This window comes from Python bivittatus, unplaced genomic scaffold (genome assembly GCF_059951505.1).
Source record: "Python bivittatus isolate LINGU-HERP-01145 unplaced genomic scaffold, Pbiv_v1 ctg000700_np1212, whole genome shotgun sequence".
NCBI lineage: Eukaryota > Metazoa > Chordata > Lepidosauria > Squamata > Pythonidae > Python > Python bivittatus.
In genome coordinates, this window is record NW_028277098.1 from 77845584 (window position 1) to 77868098 (window position 22515).

General features: G+C 37.8%; 2 protein-coding genes across 3 annotated transcripts in view; both read left to right on the forward strand.

Annotated features, from left to right (window-relative positions):
• The window catches only part of L3MBTL1 (L3MBTL histone methyl-lysine binding protein 1), a 49155-nt gene extending 39512 nt beyond the window's left edge, over positions 1 to 9643 (forward strand). For both annotated transcript variants that reach the window (XM_025168944.2, XM_088153641.1), the window contains exons 21-22: positions 449 to 511; positions 2673 to 9643. In XM_025168944.2, the coding sequence (XP_025024712.1) occupies positions 449 to 511; positions 2673 to 2807 (198 nt within the window). In that variant the 3' untranslated portion in view covers positions 2808 to 9643. The remainder of the gene's footprint in view (positions 1 to 448; positions 512 to 2672) is intronic.
• Positions 9644 to 16920: 7277 nt separating this feature from the next.
• The window catches only part of SGK2 (serum/glucocorticoid regulated kinase 2), a 48379-nt gene continuing 42784 nt past the window's right edge, over positions 16921 to 22515 (forward strand). The window contains exon 1 of the mRNA XM_007431822.4: positions 16921 to 17283. The gene's annotated coding sequence lies outside the window, so the exon portion shown is untranslated. The remainder of the gene's footprint in view (positions 17284 to 22515) is intronic.

Genomic DNA, 22515 nt, shown 5'->3' on the forward strand with positions numbered 1-22515 from the left:
CAAATCAGAAGTACTGCGTGGCCATAATGTGTACTGTATGGTTTCCCACCTTGGAGACCAGAAGAATACTTCAAGTAATCCCCAATGCAGGTGCCAAAGTAGACTTTTTTTAATACTCAGTATCTTACATGTTGATTTGCTTGTTTGAACTCCCATGAATTTTTTGTATTCTTCCCCCAAGTCTTGCAAGATATGAGGCAGAAATACCACATTCCTGCTTTGTTTATTTAATTTATTTTAATGAAATAAATTTAAATAATTTTGTATTCAACATGGTTCAGTATCTTCCAGATGCCATCTTGGCTTATTGGTGGGCCTCAAGAGCTTCTGATGGTGAAGTAGGTCACATTAAAGAAAAGCTTAGGAACTGTTGGTATAGAGAAAACTGGTATTCTCTTTTCCTCTCTTTCTCTTCTTTAATTACTGTCTGTATGCCTTTTCTCCAAAGGTCTTCAGCTTTGTACAGACATTAACAGGTTGTGAGGACCAAGCAAAACTCTTCAGAGATGAGGTAGAGTAGTAGGCTATTTGTGTATGTGTGTATATGTGTGTGCACATGTGCACACCTTCAAGTCAGTTTTTGACTCTTGGTGACTGCCTGGAATAGTCCCTGCAGTTTTCTTGGCAAGGCTTTTCGGAAGTGGTTTGCCCTTGCCTCCTTCCTAGAGCTGAGAGAAAGTGATTGACCCAAGGTCACCCAGCTGGCTTCATGGTTAAGGCGGGACTAGAACTCATGGGCTCCTGATTTGTAGCCTGATGCCTTAGCACTACATCAGACTGGCTCTCCCAAGTGGGCTATAGCCTTATAAAAAAATTCCTTGACATGTGGAGTAAGAAAGCAGATTTGTTAGGAAGATTATACTAAAATGAGGGGAAAATCTGCAGGCCAATTTAGTGTCTCCTACCTCTGCCACATTTACTTCAGCCTCTTAGGAAGTTAATTTTCCATCTGCTACCCAAAAAGGAAACCAGAAGAGATGGAAATGACATGAAGGGACTGACTATATTTAAAATTACTATGATTTCAACATGTGAATTCTGCATTTTTCATTTGTAAATACCATAAATTTTGTGAGTATATGTGATCTGTATATGTGTATTTGATACCAGGTTACATAGGAAAGGTACAAATTAAGTTATCTTTAACATGTAAAAAAATGTAATAGCAGGGATCATATGCAGCCCTGTGTGCATATTTTCTACTAAATGCATGGAGCCAGTGATCATGGCTTCTTAGTTTTTTGTTCCTTTACTGTTTCTTATATATAGAACAAGGGACATACTCTGTCCTATACCAGTATTTACTTTCTCTTCTTTGCTGGAGAGTTTTGTCTGTGAATTATTATTTTATGTGAGGACAATGCACATTTAAAAAATGATGAAGAAAGCAGCTGTGTCTTTAAAGTGACTTTTGAAAGTATCTGCATCCATTTTCAGGCATCAGCAGTTTTGATGCACCATTTATGAATCCTTTTTATTCCTTTTGCACAGATGATGCCCCTGTGCCTCTGATTAAATTGATACCTTAGAACATGTCTTTCTCAGCTGTAGATTTTAGAAGGAATTGCTCTCCCAACTAATCCAACTCTTAATAGATAGACTGCCTGACCTTCTAACCAATGGTACAGGTAGTCTTCGGGTTACAATGACAGTTGGGATCAGGATTGCTGTCGCTAAGTGATGCAGTCGTAAAGTACGATGTCATGTGACCACATTGCTTAGTGACGGCAATCCAGGCAATCCCAGTTGCCATCATAACCCCAAGATGTACTGGTCGTTAAGCGGGGTGTGGGTCAGTGTGAGCACAGGAGGCCAAGGGAAGAAGGGCGTGAGTGCACAGAAACCAAGGGAAGAAGGGCGCAGGTCAGTGTGAGCACAGGGAGGCCAAAGAAAGGAGGGCATGGGTCTGCATGAGCGAGAGAGGCCAAGGAAAGGAGGGCATGGTGGAGTGTGCAGGAAGGCTGGGGGGGTACTTACCAGAGTAACTTGCAATCTTCCCTGTCAGATTTTCCATTGACTTTGCTTGTGGGAAGCTGTCAGGGAAGGTCACAAATGGCAATCATGTAACCACGGAATGCTGCAACCGTCATAAGTACAAGCTGGTTGCCAAGCACCCAAATCGCAATCATGTGATCACGGGGGCACTGCGACAGCTGGAACTTCAAGGGCCGGTCATAAATACCACTCATTCAGTGCCATTGCAACTTCAGTCGCTGAAATGAGTGGCTGATAAGTGAGGACTATCTGTATTTAGGGTTTTTCCTGAAAGATAAGCACCCTACAATTATCTATTTAATCCCTAAATTATGTGCCCAAGTCATAAAGTTTTGCTATGTTCAAAGATGACAGCAGAAGTAAGTTATTCATTTAATTAATGAGATTTTGCTGTATTCTCAGATTGTTTGGTTGTTTTAACTTTTTATGACGTGATCTTGAACATAATAAAATGTTTCACTGTGAATCCTTTTTGAAGTATGCATTAAAACAGTCTTACCATTACAGTTTTGTTCAACCTGCTTACTGGTGAATGTAATAAAGTTTGTGGACCTCTTTACCTTTCTGAACTGTCTTATTTTGCATCTTCTGCTAGCAGTACAATGAGATTAAAACATTGGATGTTTAATCTCTTTCTGTTTCTGTATTATAGTTAAACAGACATTTCTTTTCCACAGATGATTGATGGTGAGGCCTTCCTTCTGCTGACTCAGGCTGATATTGTGAAGATTATGAGTGTAAAACTTGGCCCAGCACTTAAAATCTACAATGCCATCCTTATGTTCAAAAATGCTGATGATACCTTAAAATGAACTAGCCAATACAGCATTTGACTTTCCTCCACACAGAAACTGCCAGACTCTCTTGTCTGTCTGTCTTGGATGAATTGAGACCTTCTTGACTGCTGCAGTTGTAAAATCCTGCCAACTTGCTCTCTCCGAGTCTTCATTTTTGTTTACATGCAAAACACCTTTCCTTCCTTCCTTCCTTCCTTCCTTCCTTCCTTCCTTCCTTCCTTCCTTCCTTCCTTCCTTCCTTCCTTCCTTCCTTCCTTCCTACCTACCTACCTACCTACCTACCTACCTACGTTGTATTAGCCTTTTTGAATTCTGTCCTGATCATGTTTAATTAAGAAATTTCCAGGAATGACTTGCCTGATGCCAGAAATCCTGCTAAGTTCTCCTGTTGTTGGTTTTGATGGCACACAAACATGGGTTTTATGATCAGATTTGCTATTGAATTTAACCTGCTGTGGCTTTCACCTATCAACTGTGACTGCTTGAATTCTTACATTACACAGTGTGCCTGGATTAGCATTTATTGTTTTGCAGTATATCTATTGCTATGGATATATTGGTATCATGTACAGTATTTGGAAGCAATTTCAACATCTGATTTTTCTGGGCAAAAGTCAGTTTCTTAATTATCAGAGATTTGACTATGAGTGATATAGGGCATATAGGATCAGAAAACAAGATGAGCAAAGTAACAATATTAATACTTTGCAATAAGTGAAAACATTCCCCTCAGTCAAGGAATAATGCAATGCAGAGCTAGCTACATTGTCACATTGGCTATGAGATATATGAAGTGAAGAAAATATGTTGTGCAATGCAGCAGTTCTCAGATTCTTTGACTCCATCAACTTTGTCCCATTAGTCAGTATTCAGTTCAACGTGTGTGCCAAATGTTTATATTTTGCTATTTCACAACATAGATCAGAAACTGTTCTTATTTAAAGGGCAGATTGTTTTTATAGTTTCACCTTAACAGTTTAAGGTGTGCTGTAAACATTCAACTAATCAATAAGTCTGTTGCTAACTGCATAGGGGTTTTCCTATGTCCTCTTGATAATGACTAACAATCATAGGTCATTCTGTTGAGCCACTTATGCTGTACCCACATGGAAGAAAAGGCAGGAGTTGTAATGCCAGTCCCCCATTTAGTCAAGGTGAAAAGGTGGTCATAGACAGTAGAGTTTGAATTTCATTAAAATACAGGATGTTGTTGTTAAGTTATTATTGTTGTCTTTACTTTTGTAAAGAATGTTAGAAAGCCATATGAATTTTCTGTGTCAGGTACCCAAATATCTTGGGATGGTCCTGTTGGATTTAGCAATTATTTCTAATTTCAGTAATTTAGATTTCTTCTTGGAACTTTTCCTCTCAATTCTTCCAACTCTTGTATGAACTTGTCAGTGGTCCTGGATAATAGAATCATTGCCCTGGATATAATGGTTGAGCTAAGACTTTTGTGATCAGAGTGAGACCTCAGTTTCTTAGATCTAACTTGCAACATGATAAAGCTCCTTAAGAACACACTTTTTTTCTTTCTTCTATTTCAGTTTATGAAGGCAAGGATAATTTCCTTTAAAATTATCACCACCATATCACCAACATGCCAGATATAAATGTGGCCTCTGAAGTCTGTTTTTTAATTTCCATACAAGTACCCATGGAAATGCAGTGTTTTGACATATTATGAAATACCTAAGACATATTTGGCTTTTTTCCTTTTAACTATTGGCTACTTGCTGTTTGAAACAAATGTGTATCTCGGTTTTCCTCTTTCTTAATAAGTGGTCCCCTAGTATCAATTTGTTGTGTTCCCTCTAAGCATCATGTTTAGTTCCTAAGAAGCACAGTGCCAAGAAGAAAGAAGTTCCTCATCTCTTATCAACCCTTCCAATAGATGCCAATGATGAATGTGCCAAACTCTTTCTATATCCAAAGAGTTATACTTTTTATCCATAGAAATAAAAAAACCTCTTGGAATACCTAAATGATTCTTGACAATGGATGTGGACTTTAAAGTCTTGTTTTTGACAAAATCATGGTAAGTCTAGTTTGCTGCGCAATTACTTATATAGGACAGCCACTTGTAGGAAGCAAACCCTTCAAAGAAGAAAAAGCAATTCTGTTATTAACTTTTGTTAAATTTCCAAATGCATTTTTCCTGAATTTGACAGTGAGATGCAACTTTAGAACTCCATGGGTGGCCTATTGAGAATGACAAAGGATTCATCTTTGAACCTGAACCTGAGGAATGGGATAGCTGGTTCAGGAATGCTTGGGTGATGCTAAGGCCCTTTTTAATGGAGTTGCTACTACTGTCATTGGCCCCCCAAATGTGTTACCGTTGAAAGATGTAGGCAGTCCAGCTCGGTTCTTGAACCATTTTAGATTCCTTTGTTTGGCTCAGCTGAAATCATTCATTCATATATATATATATATATATATATATATATATATATGAAATTTTTATTAAGGATTTTAATTGCAAGAGTAAAATCTAATACAAACTAAAAGAAAGAAAAAAGAAAAATAAGAATATAATGAAGAGAGAGAAAAGAAATATATAAAGAAGTGACTTCCAACCTTCATCACAGCAAGTATAAACAATTTTTGTAACTCTTCACCCCCTCTTAGTTTACAACCAATGATCTCTTCATCCCATACCCCCTCTCTCATCTATAGACAAATCATACAAAGCATCATCTTTTCAGTCCTAGTGTCAGCAGAAAGTCCATTAAGGGTTACCAGAAATAACATGTCTTATTTTAACCTTGATCACATAACCCAACTTTCAATTCCTTTTACTTCTAACAGTCTTAATCTTTAGTTCATTCAAATAATGTTGTAGATTTTGATTTCTTTTCATTTTTTCTTTGCCCCTTCTCACAAAATTCTTCAGTGCTGTAACAAGCCTTTTTTGTAAATCCAATATAAAAGAATTATCCAGGTCATTCTCCTGGTTTATTATTTGTATTTTCCTTTTGATTTTTAAAACATCAACCAGTTTCTTTTGTATGTCCAGTGAGACATCCTTTTCCATATCATTTTTGTAACCTTTCATTTGTAAATCCATTTTCAGTACCTTCTCTGTCTTGTCAAATAAAACTTGTTCCTCAACAGCCATTTCTTCCATAATATCTTTTGGACACAGTCTATCCATAGAAGCAAACATTGCTATTGACATTGTTGATACTAACTTCTGACTATTTTTCAAAAGTGTCCTTCAGTATTTTCAATGTTAAAATGTTTTGTGCCATTTTATACATCCCAGTTAACTAGCTGTTAATCAGGCTTGTTTATTTTTATCCTTTAACTAAAATCTTTAGTTCCCTCTAGTGTCCAATTTTTAAAATTTCTTATCTTTATTTTGTCTTGCAAAGTCCAAACAAATCTATTTCCCATGGGAAGGATTCTTTATAATTAATTCCAAAATCTTATTCCAAATTTATCTGGACACTTAATCCATTTAGAACTTTCTAGGATCAAAATCTTATTTAGATTTTTGCTGTTTATTTCCATTTTTAAAAAAATTCTTAAACTTATTAAAATTTTATTTCATTAAGGTCTCTAATAGCTTAAAAGTAGTTAACAAGCAATTTCTGAACATGATTAAGTTTGTGAACTTAGTGTCCTTTAAAAGCTGTTGACCATGGTTGCAAGCAAGGTGGCTATTCCTGTTGTCTCCCAGTGCTTACAACCTACCGGGGACCACTGTCTTGCAATCTCCTTGTGAGGAGCAACTGTTTGGAGCACATGTGGGTGATCTCCCGTGCTCTCCTTGTCCAGAGAGGTTTTGAAGAGCTGGTCTACTCACCAGCTCTTGGTTCTTCACTGTGGTCATTGGCTCCACTTTTTGCGGAGCCATCTTCAACCTGCAGTTTCTTCCTCCTGAAGTCTTATTTTTTCAGTTGAAATCAGCTTCTGATGGATCTTATGTATGTACACAATTGCAATATATGGTCACTTGAGGTTCTTGGTCCAAAACATTCTTCATCTTGTAGTTTGGATTCAGGGAAATTTTCCCTAGATTTCAAATGTTGTATTTTCTCTTTGACTTTCTGAAATGTTTTTTGTTTACTTATTAAGTTACTGTACTTTTGTTCATGAATGATTGTACAGGAGGGAAAAATGACTTTAATTGATAGGAAGATGCTCACTGTTAAGCAAGGACAGGTAAAGTTATGGCATCCAGGATCCCACCAGCATGGTAGAAAGCATACTGGAGGGCTTGTTTGCTTCTATTAAATGGGTGTTTTGTAATTGGTTATGTTGGCTGTGGCAGCAGTTTTGTGAATAGACAAGTCTATTTAAGCCATTTTGAGTGTATATACCACATTTCTCAAAATTCCAAATATACCCCCAGTCCAAAAGGTTTTCTCACTCATGCTATAAATGTTGTTATAGAGGATTAGCTCTAAAAGATAGCAGATGTCAGTCAAAAAATAGCTTGGCCTCACCAGAGTTCTGTTTAATTGCTTTGCTGTCACCAAAGAGCAAGGCCAATGAAGACCACTTCCAGAAAGTTTGGAGAGCTTCTACCACTCTGAATAACTTGTACAGGCTGGGTTGATCACTGGTCTGGCAGCTCCTTTCATGCTCTTTCCTTGTATAATAGTTGGCAGTTGCATCTAGTTAGTCATCAGGAGACCTCCACAGAGCCTAGATACTACTAAAGTGTCAGGCCGATTCTTAAAACCTCATTCCAGTAGGGCATGTTTTCCCCAGCACCAGGCACCTTAGGAGTTATTTTGTCTCAAGCATCTTAATAGTGGCTTCTCTTTTTTTCAAAGGAGCCAGTGGCAGCTAAAATGTCTCCTGAGCTAAGTAACTCCACAGCAACCTGAGATTCTATGTTTGTCTCCTAACTGTGCTTCCATTGTAAGCTTTAGGTCACATCTTCTAAGACCAAGCAAGACAATCAAGCAGACACCAGGCCCAAGAGCCTGAGAACATCTTCCATATATGCTGACGATAACAGTTTGATTCCATAAGGAAGCTCCATAGAGACCTTTTATTTTTTGGATAGCTACTGGTGGAATTATTTATCACAGTTTAATTTCTTTGTCTTCTGTTGATTAGAAACTAACAGGGATCAGTTCACCTTAATTAATGATGTGTATAATTGGAGATATACAAACAAAAATTGCATCAATACCCCAACTTAAAAGTTGTGGAAAGGAGACTAGAATAAATTGTTGAGAAATGATAAATTAAAGAGACAGCTGCTTAAACTTAGTGGATTCATTTGATTTTATACTGGTCAGTGATAGAATTGTACAACATCCCAGTCTATTGGCATAGAAGTAATATAGCAGGAAGTAGCACAGGTTCCAGAGGTAACAATAATTCTTCACAAGATGGTGAATGTTTGAGCATGTGTTGGGGTGATGTTATTATTCACCTGTAATTGTCACAAATTATAGCATGTATGTGCCCTGGATCGTGTTCCTTGCAATTGTTTCAATCTATTTACAGTACATGTAGCAAGTGTAGGAGCGGAGCGTTAAATTCAATCTACTGCTTTTTGTCCCAGTCAGTGCTTGAGTAGTTCCAGTTCAAGATTGGGCTAGCAACCTAACACAGTGCTTGTTCATTTGTATTTTTCCTTCTCAAGCTAGCAAAATGTGTGCAGGGACTTGATTCTGTTCATAATTTTTATTAACTAGAACAGGAGATGGGCAAAAAAGTACATTAATCAACAGATAAATGGGATTTAAATGGCTTAAGGATATGTTCTCAGCCACAAAAAATTACTTTAAAAACTCAGAATATGTTTTGATAGATTGGTAAACTGTGTGAAATGTATTAACTTCATTCAGATAGTCTGAAACTGTTCTTAAGAGCAATTATCTCACCACTGCTTTCATACCGACATTCCTTCAGAGCTCTTTATCAGGACATCAGATACCTATCTCAAATATGGGCAGCTAAGGCTTGTTTCACACAGCAGAAATCATCATGATGCTTAATATTTCAACTAAGCCTGCTGAATCGATAATTCATTATATAGGCTCCTGTTTTTAACCATATGATTCTTTGGTTTTCTTTGCCCCAGCCATATATGTGAGTGCCAGATAGGAGAAATTCCTTTCTCTTGCAATCTTGATTATTCTCATCCCTACAATCCAGTCTTGACCCTCTAACTTAAGCACTTTTGAAATGTGAAATCCAAATTCCAGTGGCAAAGTGAGTTTACTACTGTATTTAGGCTTATTTTGGGCTTGAGTGCAATGGAAGACAGAAAAGTCTTTTTAAAAAAATTGATTTTTTACCTTCTTCCTCTCATGTTTCTTGGGCTGCTGAATTATTCTAAAGATGAGAGAAGTGGAAATATCAGATAGATGACAGTTAGTGTATGACAAATCCTGCAAAGAAGTCATTTATTTAAGGCAGTAGCCTTTATAATAGACAAATATAATGTTGTCACAAGAAATGTTTTCATAAATTTGAAGCTTTTTTGCACTTTCATTCATTTGCACTTGTTTGGTTTGTCTTTTGATATTTGCACTTTTGTGTTTTCATGATGGAAATACTATAATTGTATCTAGTGCAGCTATTCTGGAACATCGTGTCCTGAGTATGCAGAAGGTTAATCTAAAAGAAAAAGCAAGATGTGATATGTTTTGTCAGTGTTTTACAATAACAATAATTTATTATGTTATTGTTATTATGGAATTATACAAATTATGTAGAATGGATGTTTTTGTTGTTCAGATTTTATGAATCGTTTATTTAATAATGTATGTAAAATAAAATGAATAAAATGAATACAATTAACAGAATTTATTACATGTTTAAAAGGGTGGATTTCAGCTCACTGGAGCAAAAGAAGCAAGCTTTGACTGAATCACTGGATCAAGGACATTTAGACATTGTAGGAAGAGAGCCATGTTAGGTGGCAAAAAATCAGGAGGAGTTTGGTAGCACCTTTTCCAACTAACAAATTTTATTAAAAGTTTGTTTATTTTTTAAAAATTATTTGGTAATTGGAAAAGGTGCTACCAAGAGTGCTATGACACCTTTTCTGATTTTGGGCCATTTAGCTCAGGATTCTCTACTTGACTGACTTTCAAGGATGTCAGACTGCCCTTCCCAATTGATGATACTGGAGACTGATCTTTTGCTTGTAAAATACCCGCTGCAACCTTGACCCTATATACAGCCACCAGCCAATTTTGAAATAAATAATTTTATTATATTAATATTAATTGCATATGGCAGCAAATACTGTAAATACATAGACACCTTCTTTTTACTTCTCCTCCTAGGGCTGTGTTGAGTTTCTCCTTCTAAGGTTATAGGAAAATTTCAGCCTCTGAAGATCTGATCTGATCCTGAATTCCCAGTTCTGCCTCCTTATGAGATTCCACAATTGAGCCTGATATAAAAGAACCCCAATATCAGGACAAACACTTAAATACAACTATTGAAAATGGGAGTTTTTTTTCATTTAAACTATTTAGCTGGCCATCTCAGTCAAGACTCTGGGTAGCACACAAAATTTAGAAACCAGTACCATAAAACAAACAACAGCAACTATATTCTAACAAACCAAGTTCAGGGTCAAGAAACATTTCCCATTTACCAAAAACACTACATCAACAACCAGTCAACTAGTAGAGCTCACGTCATGGCCGAAATGCCTGGGGGATCAGCCAGGTTTTAAGCATCTTATGAAAGGCTAACAAGGTGGAAGCCATCCAAATCTCTGGGAGGATGCTGTTCTATGGGGGAAGGAGCCGCTACAAAAAAGGCATAACTCCTGGGTCCAGTAATAATAGAAATTTTGTGAATGTGCTTGAGTTAGCTTAACTCTCAGTGAAATCTAACTGACTCTGATAGGCACTGTATCACCCTTCTTCAAGTGGCTTCCAAATATGCTAGCCTGAAGAGATGGGAGCTGTGGTTTTAGAAACAACACTTGGAGGTCATTAGATTGGGGAAGGCTGCATTATATGATCCTTTATTATCATGTTCCAACTTAGAGGCCAAAATGCTGAAGCTGTATCAGACAATTGAAAACAGTAGTTAGAGCCAGGAAGAACAAGAAAACAGGAAACAAGTTCAGGACTTTCTTCAGAGAACATTTTTCCCTAAACAAAACAAAATAAAAGAACAAAAATATAAGATACTCTTTTTTTTCTTCAATTGTCCAATTCTGTCACTCTGTATGAATATCTACAAAGTAAAATCTTTGAACATTTAATGTTGACTACTATGCATTTGAAGATTTGTGGCAATCCCAAAGTTTGCCAAACTAAAATTCATACATATATACAAGCATACATGCATGCATGCATAAATTTGACAGCTTTGAATGCCCTCTGTTTTCCACATGCACTATGTTTTTGGAAGCAAGGCTTATTTCTATACTATTATTTTATTATTCTGTTTTTTCTTTAGGGAACTGTAATCTAGAAATAAAAATAAATCCAAAGCCTGAGCACTCTTACTGGCAATAAGTTTGTTCTGCCCTTGGTTCAAAATAAGCCTTCATTGCCTGCGCTGAAGACAATTTACAGAATTGAAGCAACTTGAGAATTCCAGCTACCGGTACTGTAATGCCAAATACAATTGCAGTTGGGCTGAGAACTTCTTTAAGTATGCCCAGATGTGAAGCTCATTTCGGCCAACCACCATTTCAGCCTGAATTACTTCATGGTGATTCTTACAAGGATATATGAATGGTTGAAATACAATATCTATAAAAAAATAAAATGGTGATGGCAGTTTGGCTCTTCAGAGACAGTACCACCATGCAGGTACAAAGTTATGTTTTGACAGGCCAGCCCCCATCAGGCTTGTCTTGAGAAAACTACCTATTGCTGTTGCTGATACGAGAACTATTTGTTTGAATTCTTAGCAGTGGGGAGGAAGACAAGTTTCTATTTTCACTAAGACAAAGCAATATATAAAGATTGAAAACGTAACTTGTTAACTCGTATTTGCTACCATCAATGACTTACAATCAGGGTCCAAGGATATTAGTATATTTGCATACCTAAGATCTCTGCAAGATACACCTATAACCTAAAGCAATCATATTGGAAGAATTTGTGTCAATGGCTACCTGAAAATCAGATACACTGCCAACTACTGAAAACAGTCCACGCTGCTGGATTATATCTGGCATCAGGAATTTATTACTGCCAAATGTGGCTGAGCTAGGATTCCTAGCAATTCAAATCAGCATAGTTAATGTTCAAGAATGCTGAATATAGTTCAGCCATATCAGAAGGGCCACAGGTTCCTCACTTCTAGATTAGATGGATTCTGATCAGTTCCAACAAAGTTATTAGTAGGTTATATACTGCATGCTGTCTGTCAATAAGAACACACACCACTGTACTTTTATCTTTGAAATTAGCATTATTATATACTAGTGATGATCTATTAACAGTAATGTAAAATCTAGTCATCATAAGATTTGAAATGGCATAGCCTTAATCCAAGGACTATCTGTGGCCATGAAATGTTATCCCAGAAGCACATGCCAAAAAGTACTACGTGGAATTAGATCTGCAAGTAAGAAATGATCACATTAAGGAAAATGTTTCTGTCCCAGCCCAGGTCCATGTGCACTTATTTTCAAATGCAATGTTAGAGAATAACAGAAGGATGGAAAATTTACTGATGGATAACCAGCATTCAGTCACTTTCAGTTTTAACTTAGGACATTCTGATCCTGATGAAGTCCTCAGGGCTTGTTTGTGTTAGTGGTTCACCTCCCATTAGTCATGATTTGACATGCTGATAACATATGTAATGTTAAAAAGAAGTGCTGTTTACTTCTAACGTATTATACAATTCATTTCATACTCCCACATGCATGCATGCACACACACACACACACATATTCAAGTGGAAAAGAGTAATGGAAAGTGAATTACAACAACAATTACAACAATTACACATGATTTACCAGATATTTAATCCCCATACAATACTTTCAGGCTTCCTGATCTGGACTTGGTAGTAAATCATGAATGGGAACATCATAGCTTAGCTTGATTCCTTGATTTCACTTGGTTAAAGAATTCTTAGGCAGTGCTTGGCCTAAGAATGAATGAAGAACTGCATACAAGAATGAAGCCATAGAGAACAGTTGAATGTCCATCGCTAGTGTGGAGGTGTAGATACTTATATTCTCAGGGTTTTAAATTTGAGATTTCTTCCTTCTGCTCTTCCAGATTAATAGATACTTGGCAAAGTGCATCTTAGCAGCCTTCAGGATAAGCAGTTGTTACGTATTTGTGTAATAATCATATCTGGCCTGGAATTGGCCTCAAGTCTTGCAAGTATGCATATTTAATAAGGAATTGAAAGAAGGAGCAAATGACAATAAAATACAGATAAACCTTTACCAGTACTTGTAAATTCATTATTAAACATGGACTTGACAAGAAATGTGATGTTTTAAACCAGAGATGTGCATCAATTTCCAGGCTGAGCTTTAAGTCATGTGGCGTGGGCCTGCATGCTAAAAAGTAGATGGGTCTGAGACCAAAATTAAATTGAACTTAATTTAAATTTAATATGGTAATTAATAACATAATTAATTTCCATTTAATAATTTATGCAAGTAATTTTTAATCATCAATTAATAATTTAACCATGTTCCCCTTCAGTCAGACTTTTAAAAGAATGCCTATATCCCAATGGCATTTTTTTTTAGACTCTGAGAACTGCACTCAGAGTTTACAATGGCCCTATATTTCTGTTCTATTCAAAAATTCCCTTGTATAGGTCTATTTTAATTAAGCCATTAGTTTAGAGCTTTTGAAGTATATTGTCAAACTTCCCTTAGGCTATATGTCTTTCTAGGTCTTGCATAAACAGTATTTATCTTTACCTGAGGCAAAAAGTGTTTTTCTTTCTTTTTTCCAGAACTCAATTTTATTACAGGTTAAACCAGACAGAAAGCCTATCAAAACTTTATAAAGTTAGCTTAGTATGCATGGTTTATCATTGATGGTCAAAACAATAAAATTGTATTTCTACTTGTAGTGTAGCATAGTACAGCCTTCACACCAGTCACTATCTATATCAAGACTGTGAAGTACTTGCTTACCAGAAACGTCTAAACTATATGCCTAAGAAGGAACTGAACTGTCCATTTCAAGTGGCTTCAGCATGAGTTCCCCTTTTATACACTTCCTAATCTAATCATTGCTTAATTGTTCATATCTCATTTTTTTAAAGATGTTCTGAAATAGCCTGAAATCTTTGTCACACAATGGCCCTGGGACCTCAGATTCTGCACTCAACTTTTCAACCATCTGATGTGGCAAAAAGCAAAATTGAGAAATGTATCTATCCAGATAGAGCATTTTGATCACTTAGCTCTTAAAATTCTGAAATTTAATCCCTGAGCATTTAAAGATGTGAGTGATCAGTGTCATTTCATAGGGTTGTTTTTGTTTTGTTTTTCCCTGAGAGTCTACTCATCTGTAATAGTTACATGGCGGGCAGATACAATTTGGTCTTCTCCACTGTCCAGAGGGGTTGGGAATTTTTACATAAAAGGAGTGGGAAGCATTTTGATTTTAAACACAAGATGGAAAGAAATGGACTTTGAAAAACCTATCATGTAGAGGAGTTGGTGGGGGGAAGTACAGATGGCAGTGCATGAGGTCTGATGGGGAGAATGCACTGGTTGGAGAGTTACCTGTTAACTGTTCCTTCATAAATGTAGACAGAGACTCTGTACAGGTAGGTGGCAATTAGTACAAGTTCGAATCATGCGATATTTGATTTAGTACAAATTGTAAATTGATACCAGGTCACGTTTAATGGAACCCAAAATTCAGTTAATGTGAAGCTAGTGTGGGCGCAATTAAGGCTAGGGCATGCAGAGTTGTGGTTGGGTTTTAGACACTGCTAATCTTCGTGTGTGCAAAATGAAGAAAAGGAAGATTCCATCAGAGGAGAACAGTAATGTGCAAGTGAAGGAGTTCACTGTCAAGGAATTTGAAAATACTTTTCAAGCTGTAGAAGTCATGAAGCAAAAAATTATGGATACTGACCCTAACCTCGATTGAAGCATGTAAATTTGCCAGGATGCGGATAAAGCACTCTGTATCTACTAGCATATACAGGTGAAACTCAAAAAATTAGAATATCGTGCAAATGTTCATTTATGTCAGTATGGCAACTCAAAAGGTGAAACCAATATATGAGATAGGCACATTACATGCAAAGCGAGATATGTCAAGCCTTACTTTGGTATAATTGTGATGATTATGGCGTACAGCTTATGAAAACCCCAAATTCACAATCTCAGAAAATTAGAATATTACATGACATCAATAACACAAGGATTGGAAATAGAACAATATCGGACCTCTGCAAAGTATAAGCATGCATATGTACTCAGTACTTGGTTTGGACCCCTTTTGCAGCAATGACTGCCACAATGTGGCATGGCATGGATGCTATCAGCCTTTGGCACTGCTGAGGTGTTATGGAAGACCAGGATGCTTCAATAGCGACCTTCAGCTCCGCTGCATTGTTCAGTCTCATGTCCTTCATCTTTCTCTTGGCAATGCCCCATAGATTCTCTATGGGGTTCAGGTCAGGCGAGTTTGCTGGCCAATCAAGCACAGTAATCCCATGGTCATTGAACCAGGTTTTGGTACTTTTGGCAGTGTGGGCAGGTGCCAAGTCCTGCTGGAAAATGAAGTCAGCATCCCCATAAAGCTCGTCTGCGGAAGGAAACATGAAGTGCTCCAATATCTCCTGGTAGACAGCTGTGTTGACCCTGGACTTAAAGAAGCACAATGGACCAATACCAGCAGATGACATGCTCCCCAAATCAACATAGACTGTGGAAACTTCAAGAAACTGGACTTCAAGCATCGTGCATAGTGTGCCTCTCCATTCTTCCTCCAGACTCTGGGTCTTTGGTTCCCAAATGAGATGCAAAAGTTGCTCTCATCAGAAAAGAGGACTTTGGACCACTGGGCAACAGACCAGTTCTTTTTTTCTGTAGCCCAGGTAAGACGCTTCTGACGTTGTTTGTTGTTCAGGAGCGGCTTGACAAGAGGAATACGACATTTGAAGCCCATGTCCAGGATCCGTCTGTGTGTGGTGGCTCTTGATGCACTAACTCCAGCCTCAGTCCACTCCTTGTGAAAGTCCCCAACACTTTTGAATGGCCTTTTCCTGACAATCCTCTCCAGGCTGCAGTCATCCCTGCTGCTTGTGCACCTTTTTCTTCCACACTTTTCCCTTCCACATAACCTTCTATTGATGTGCTTTGATACAGCACTTTGGGAACATCCAACTTCTTTTGCAATTACCTTTTGGGCCTTTCCCTCCTTATGGAGGGTGTCAATGATGGTTTTCTGCACAACTGTCAGGTCAGGAGTCTTTCCCACGCTTGTGATTCCTACTGAACCAACCTGAGAGACCATTTAAAGGCTCAGGGACCCTTTGCAGGTGTTATGGATTCATTAGCTGATTAGAGTGGGACACTTTGAGCCTAGAATATTGAACCTTTTCACACTATTCTAATTTTCTGAGATTGTGAATTTGGGGTTTTCATAAGCTGTACACCATAATCATCACAATTATACCAAAGTAAGGCTTGACATATCTTGCTTTGCATGTAATGCGCCTATCTCATATATTGGTTTCACATTTTGAGTTGCCATACTGACATAAATGAACATTTGCATGATAGTCTCATTTTTCGAGTTTCACCTGTATATGAAGATTTAAAGAAAAAGAAAACAATTCAGTCTACACTGCTAAAATATTCTGAGAGACAATAAAGATGTTTTTGTCAGTGTAAGCTTATCTTTAGGAATGATATTTAGATGTTTGGTGGTTTTTTACTTTCTATATCTATTCTGTGACTTTGTTAACCATGAATTTAAGTTATAAGTATATACTTTTTATCTTTTACTGTAATATTTCATTAATATCTGTATAAAAAAATGTATGTTTAAAATTTTTCATTGCCTAATTCCATCAAGCTGGAACCAATTACCAAATTGTCCATAGGAATATCCCTTTGAATAGTACATATTCAAATAATGTGAGCATTTTGTGGTATTGATTAACTGCACTAATTGAGACCTATCTGTACTCACACTTTCTAGACTTTCTGCTAGCATTTAAAAAGTAGCACATATCTTAATCGCTCAGCTCTAGCATGTGAATTGCTTCCAGAAAACAAACCTTGCTTAAATACTTTTCATTTTCCCAGGAAAGCTGAGTTGGCCTTTAATCCTCCAGTGAGAACAACTATCCTCTCCACCACCACTATCTTCAGTATTTTCATCCCCTCAGAGCCAATAGCAGGATAATAATTTACTTCCCAGCAGAAGCCACTCCTCATACTCTTCTGACCTTCAGACTAATTTATAAAAACAAAAGCACCAGTTAGGGAGGAGGGAAGGAGGACGCAAGACAGTAACAGAAGATGGAATTATTTTGCTTTTAGAGGGACACAGAGAAGCCAGCCTTCTAACAGTACCTCCATAAGCGGGTAAGGTTTGGATTTACCTCTATATTTCATATCCATGTATTATTGTAGGGAGATCTAAGAAAGTGATGGGTCTGGGAAAACTAATCCTAAAATGGAATATATAGAATAAAGCAGTTTCTTAGAATTGAGCTACATTGCAATTGAACTACATACATTCATGCATCATACTTATATGTTTGCTCCTTCCTGATAAGTTTGTTCCACCACTCATACTAGCTGGTTTTAAGACTCAGAGAGTTATGTCCTAATATGCAAATTAATGCTTCTTCCAGTATTAGACATCAAAATACATTGTTGCAGCATTTTTACTAAAAAAAGGAAAAGAAAGAAAACCAGAAGTTGTAGGACAATTCAACAGGGTAACAAATGGAAAATATAGGTAATCCTCATTTAACTACAGTTGGGACCAACAATTCTGTTCTAAGTGGCACAGTCGTTAAGTGAAACATCACATGATCATGCTCAACTTACAACATCAGTTCTGCTGTGGTCATTAAGTGAATCACCCAAGGTCATTAAGCATGACATCACGTGACCTCAACTTGCAACTTACTGCCAGCTTTCCCATTCACTATGCTTGTCAGAAACCAGCTGTGAAGGTTGCAAATGGTGATCATATGATTGCTGGATGCAGAAATCATTGTAAATGCACGTCCGTTGCCAAGCACCAAATCACAATCACATGACCATGGAGATGCTGCGATGGCTGCAAGTTTGAGGACCGGTCATAAATCTACTTTTTAAGCTACTTGTTTCACTGAACAAGGCAATTGGTAAGCGAGGACTATCTGTGATGACACCTAGATCTCACAACATGATATGAATGAGGTAGACAAGAGGATAACAAAAACCTTGCCTCAAAGTACCCCACAACTTCTTGGATTTCATGTCCATTTATTTGAACAGGAAGACTCCCCCTGCCCGCAGCCCCCCCTGCCTCATTTTGTCTAGGGCTTAAAGTTGATATGATGGAAGTTTATTTATCTTCCATCCCACACTTCTCTCTGCCCCATGTTGGCTATTATGAGAGCAGAACTGCACCAGTGTAGATTTTGTGTGGCCGGATAGCTCCCATTTTATCGTTATTGGAAGCTCCACCAAATTATAGCTCTCAACCAGCATAACTGATCTAGAGAGTTGTCTCTTTCCTCCTAGGTAAGTACAAATACAATTGCAATCTAAATCCTTTTGACATAACATTTCTGGTTGTTTTTCAAGCACATTTTCTATATTGGGAATTCACAGTTGCTAATTTTAATGTATGTAGACAGACTACAATTGGTGTTTGGGGCACAGAATCAGATGAGATCTGCATTTGTATTTAAGGGTATGCGAGATGCTTGCGGTTAGAGCACAAGCATAACCTGAAGGACTAGGACTGCCTCCAAATTGTGGAAGCCCTGAATACGCCTGGCTCAAACCTCTGTCAAGCCAGAGGCTCAAACCTCTGCCAAACCATTTTAGTGTGACAGAAGGAGGTGTATCTTGACTGAGAAATAATCATAATAGCTAAATTTGATTTAATTTTAATTTAATTCAACCAATGTTCCCTTTCTTTTTTCTTCTGGTCCTACCCCTGCAATTCTTTGTCCTCTACTTTTGGGACTGTGGTCACCTCATGTGCCATTCAAAGGTCAAGCACCAGTGCAGAAGCATGCACCAATGTTTGCTCCAATGTACAAGCATGGTTTAAATTGTGAACATGGTTTAGATATGGCTTATTTGGCACTCAGAGTTAACTTCTAGCCCTAGTTACAAAATAAGCTGATAGGGTAGAAACATTTCGTACTTCCCTCTTTCTTCCTGTTCCCTTTGTTTCCCTTCACTCAATATATTTTATTCTTTTGCTTTTATGTACAAAAAAGTGGACATCTCAGCAGCAGGTAACAACAATGACAAACAGACAAACTCTTTGCATAGTGGCAGGGGGAGCAGGCAGTAACTCTTGTCCCCAAACCACTGAAGTCCAAATATATTTTTACATGCAATAATACAGTTCTGGTAGTAACACTGTCCACTGAAAGCACATTTTACACTAGGAAACAACTCATGTGCTGTAGTTTTTGTAAACAAGGAATTTGAAAAGGGAGCACAGGTGACCTCTTGCAATGCAAACCCTCTAATCTATCTCTAACAGAACAACATTCCATATTTTACAAGGCCCTAGAAAATACAGGCAGTTCCTTCACTTGATTTAGTAAGGAAAAAGGTCAAACTTTTGCTAAACAGCAATTTAGCAATCTGCAATACTATTCGGGCATCACTGATCCTATGTTTTTTGTCACCATCGGGCTGAAGCCTGAGTTATATCTACCTATTACATTTATTCTCCATTCATAACCCAGACATATTTCTATTTGAATATTTTTTAATATACATTTTTAATGATTGAATATATTAAATCAATATATTCAAGCATACAGAAATGACAATCTAACAATATTCTATTCCTTACTGCCTCAGTGGCCTTACTAGTAGAACTGGTTTGGCAAGATTTTCTTCCTCTGCCTTTAATGCTAATGACTGGATATTCACTGGCTTTGCAGGCATTGTAATGTATATTAGTGGGAATACTTTGAACTTTGAATTTGGGAATAGGATGGAGGAAAGATTCCTAGTAGGACACTCTGTCCTTTATTTCTTTTTATTTTGTCAATGAGGATAGATGGTTATTCTTGATGTACTGATTTTATTTACTAAGATACATTCTTATATGTACTTGTGCAGCTGTGTAGCAGTTATGGGAATCTACAAGGGGAAAAAATGATGTTGCATGAATCATGGTGTTATGATACACCCAACAGCATTTAGACGTTATCATGGCTTCTAACAGACACCTACGGTAGCTATGAATCACAACATTGTTCTTTTGAACCATGTTCCTGCAGCACAGAGAACTATTGTACTGCTCAAGATTTTAAACCTTGAACTTGCACAGTTGTGTCTCAGTTTTTAAGAGTCAGAGATGCTTCATGCAAACACAAAGGGGATCTTGACCTTCTGCATAGGTGGGGGTGCAAAATGTTCAGGAGCAACTATGTATTGATCATCACTCACACACACACACACACACACACACACCCCTAAGCATGTTTGTGATTATAGCTTACAAAATATACCTTATGCAGGTACGCAAGTATGATCATAAACATTCTGTGATAGATCAGCTATCCAAAATAAAGTGCATGAACTTGGAATATAATGGGGAAAGTTATGCATCATAAAATTAGGTAATAATATGGCTACTTGTCCATATTATAAAAACAGAATATCATTTTTCATAGAGTTGTGGCTGTTCATCCAGGTCTGAGAGATGAAGATGTCTTTCTTAAAAGTTAGCACTAATATGACCTGATGAACCTCACATAGCAGCATCTCTATAGGACAGGGCCCAGTGAAGAAAAGGCTACGTCTCTGAGATTAACAAACAAAAGAGCCTGCAAAGGAGAGCAAGAGAGAAGGGCTTTCTTCCAGCTCTAAAGTGCAGGCAGACTGATGCTGGTTTACTCAATAAATTTAAAATCATTTAAGGCTTTAGAGGTCAAACCAATTAAACTGGGTTCAGAAATGCAGCACTTAAGCAATTGGAGTGTTGTAGGTGTTGAATATTCAGCTATCTTGCTGTCTCTAATATTTGGATAGTTGTGTTTTTAACCACTGAAGCTTCCAGACCATCTTTCAAGGCACCCAGATGATCTTGGTTTAGCAAAAAGCTAAGCAACTTGGATTTGATTGTTATTTAGGAGACCACTAGAAAATCCCAGGGCTGCAGGCTAGACTAGGAAGTCAAAAACCATCCTGGAAGAAAACAGTGACAAACCATTTCTGTACTGTTGTCAAGAAAACTACTTGGATGTATCCATGCAGTCACCAGGAGCTGAGCTTGATTAGGATTTTTAAAAACATTTAACAGCATTTTTGTATATTTATTTATGTATTCTGAGCAAATGTGCCAAGCACAACCTGTGCATCACTAACACAATGTTGAGACTTGCAAACAAGTACAAAACTACCTGGATGCATCCCAGGTCCAAACACTGGCACCTACTTGACTATGTCATAGTACATCAGCATGACTTTAAAGACATCACCATCACTCGAGCCATGTGAGGTGCTGAGTGCTGGACAGATTGCAGGCTGGTCTGGTCGGTTCTCAAAGTGCACATAGCCCCTTACATCATAAGCAACCAAGAACTGTCAGAAAGTCATTCAATATTGGCAGACCTCAAGACCCAGGCCAAGTCCAACATTTCCAAGATGTACTTAATGAAAAACTCTCTGGCAATTGACCGCTTGTAGGAACCTGTCTGAAAAGTGGACACAGTTTACAGATGTCATCATGCAGATTGCAACAACTGTACTTGGACTGAAAACACAGGTACATCAAGACTGGTTTGATGAAAACCACGAGACCATTTCAGCAGCCCTTCAGGCCAAGAACAAGGCCTACGCAGACTGGCAGAATGATCCATCATCTGTCTCAAAGAAAGACAGGTTTAAGCACCTGCAGTCCAAGGTACAAATGGAACTGCGAAAAATGTAGTGGTGGCTGAGAAAGGCTGAGCAAGTGGAATGCTTTGCAGACATGCATATGACCAGAGAATTCTTCAGTGCCATGAAGTCAGTTTATGGTCCTTCAGGATGCTCCCCCTGCTGTCATCTTATGGTTGAGCCTGACCAAAGACCAGAAAGGACTGAAAAACTGCTGGGCTAAGCACTTTTCCAACCTACTTAATAGGCCATCCATAGTTGATCATGATGTCTTGCAGCAGATTCCTCAGCTGCCAGTCTTGGATGCCCTACACCTGCTTCCCTCTACTGATGAGATCAAGAAAGCAATCTCACAGATCAACTCAAATAAAGCAACAGGACAGGATGGCATTCCTGCTAAGATCTACAAAGGAGTAGACCCAAATGCCTTACAGCAGTTCCAAGACATCTTGGAAGACATTTGGTCCACAGAGAAGATGCCTGACAACTTCTGTGAAGCCTTCATTGTGGGCATCAATCCTTCAAAAATAAGGAAGCAAATCAGACTCTGGAAACTACAGGGGTATCTCTGTGCTGTCCATTGCAGGCAAGATCTTTGCTCTCATTCTCCTGAACAGACTTGTCACTGTCTCAGAAACTCCCGGAGGCGCAGCGTGACTTCTGGCCAGAACGTACTACTATTCTGGGGTTTATTTTCCAGAAGACTGAGGTCCAGAAATTAAGGTTATTTCAGTCAACAAT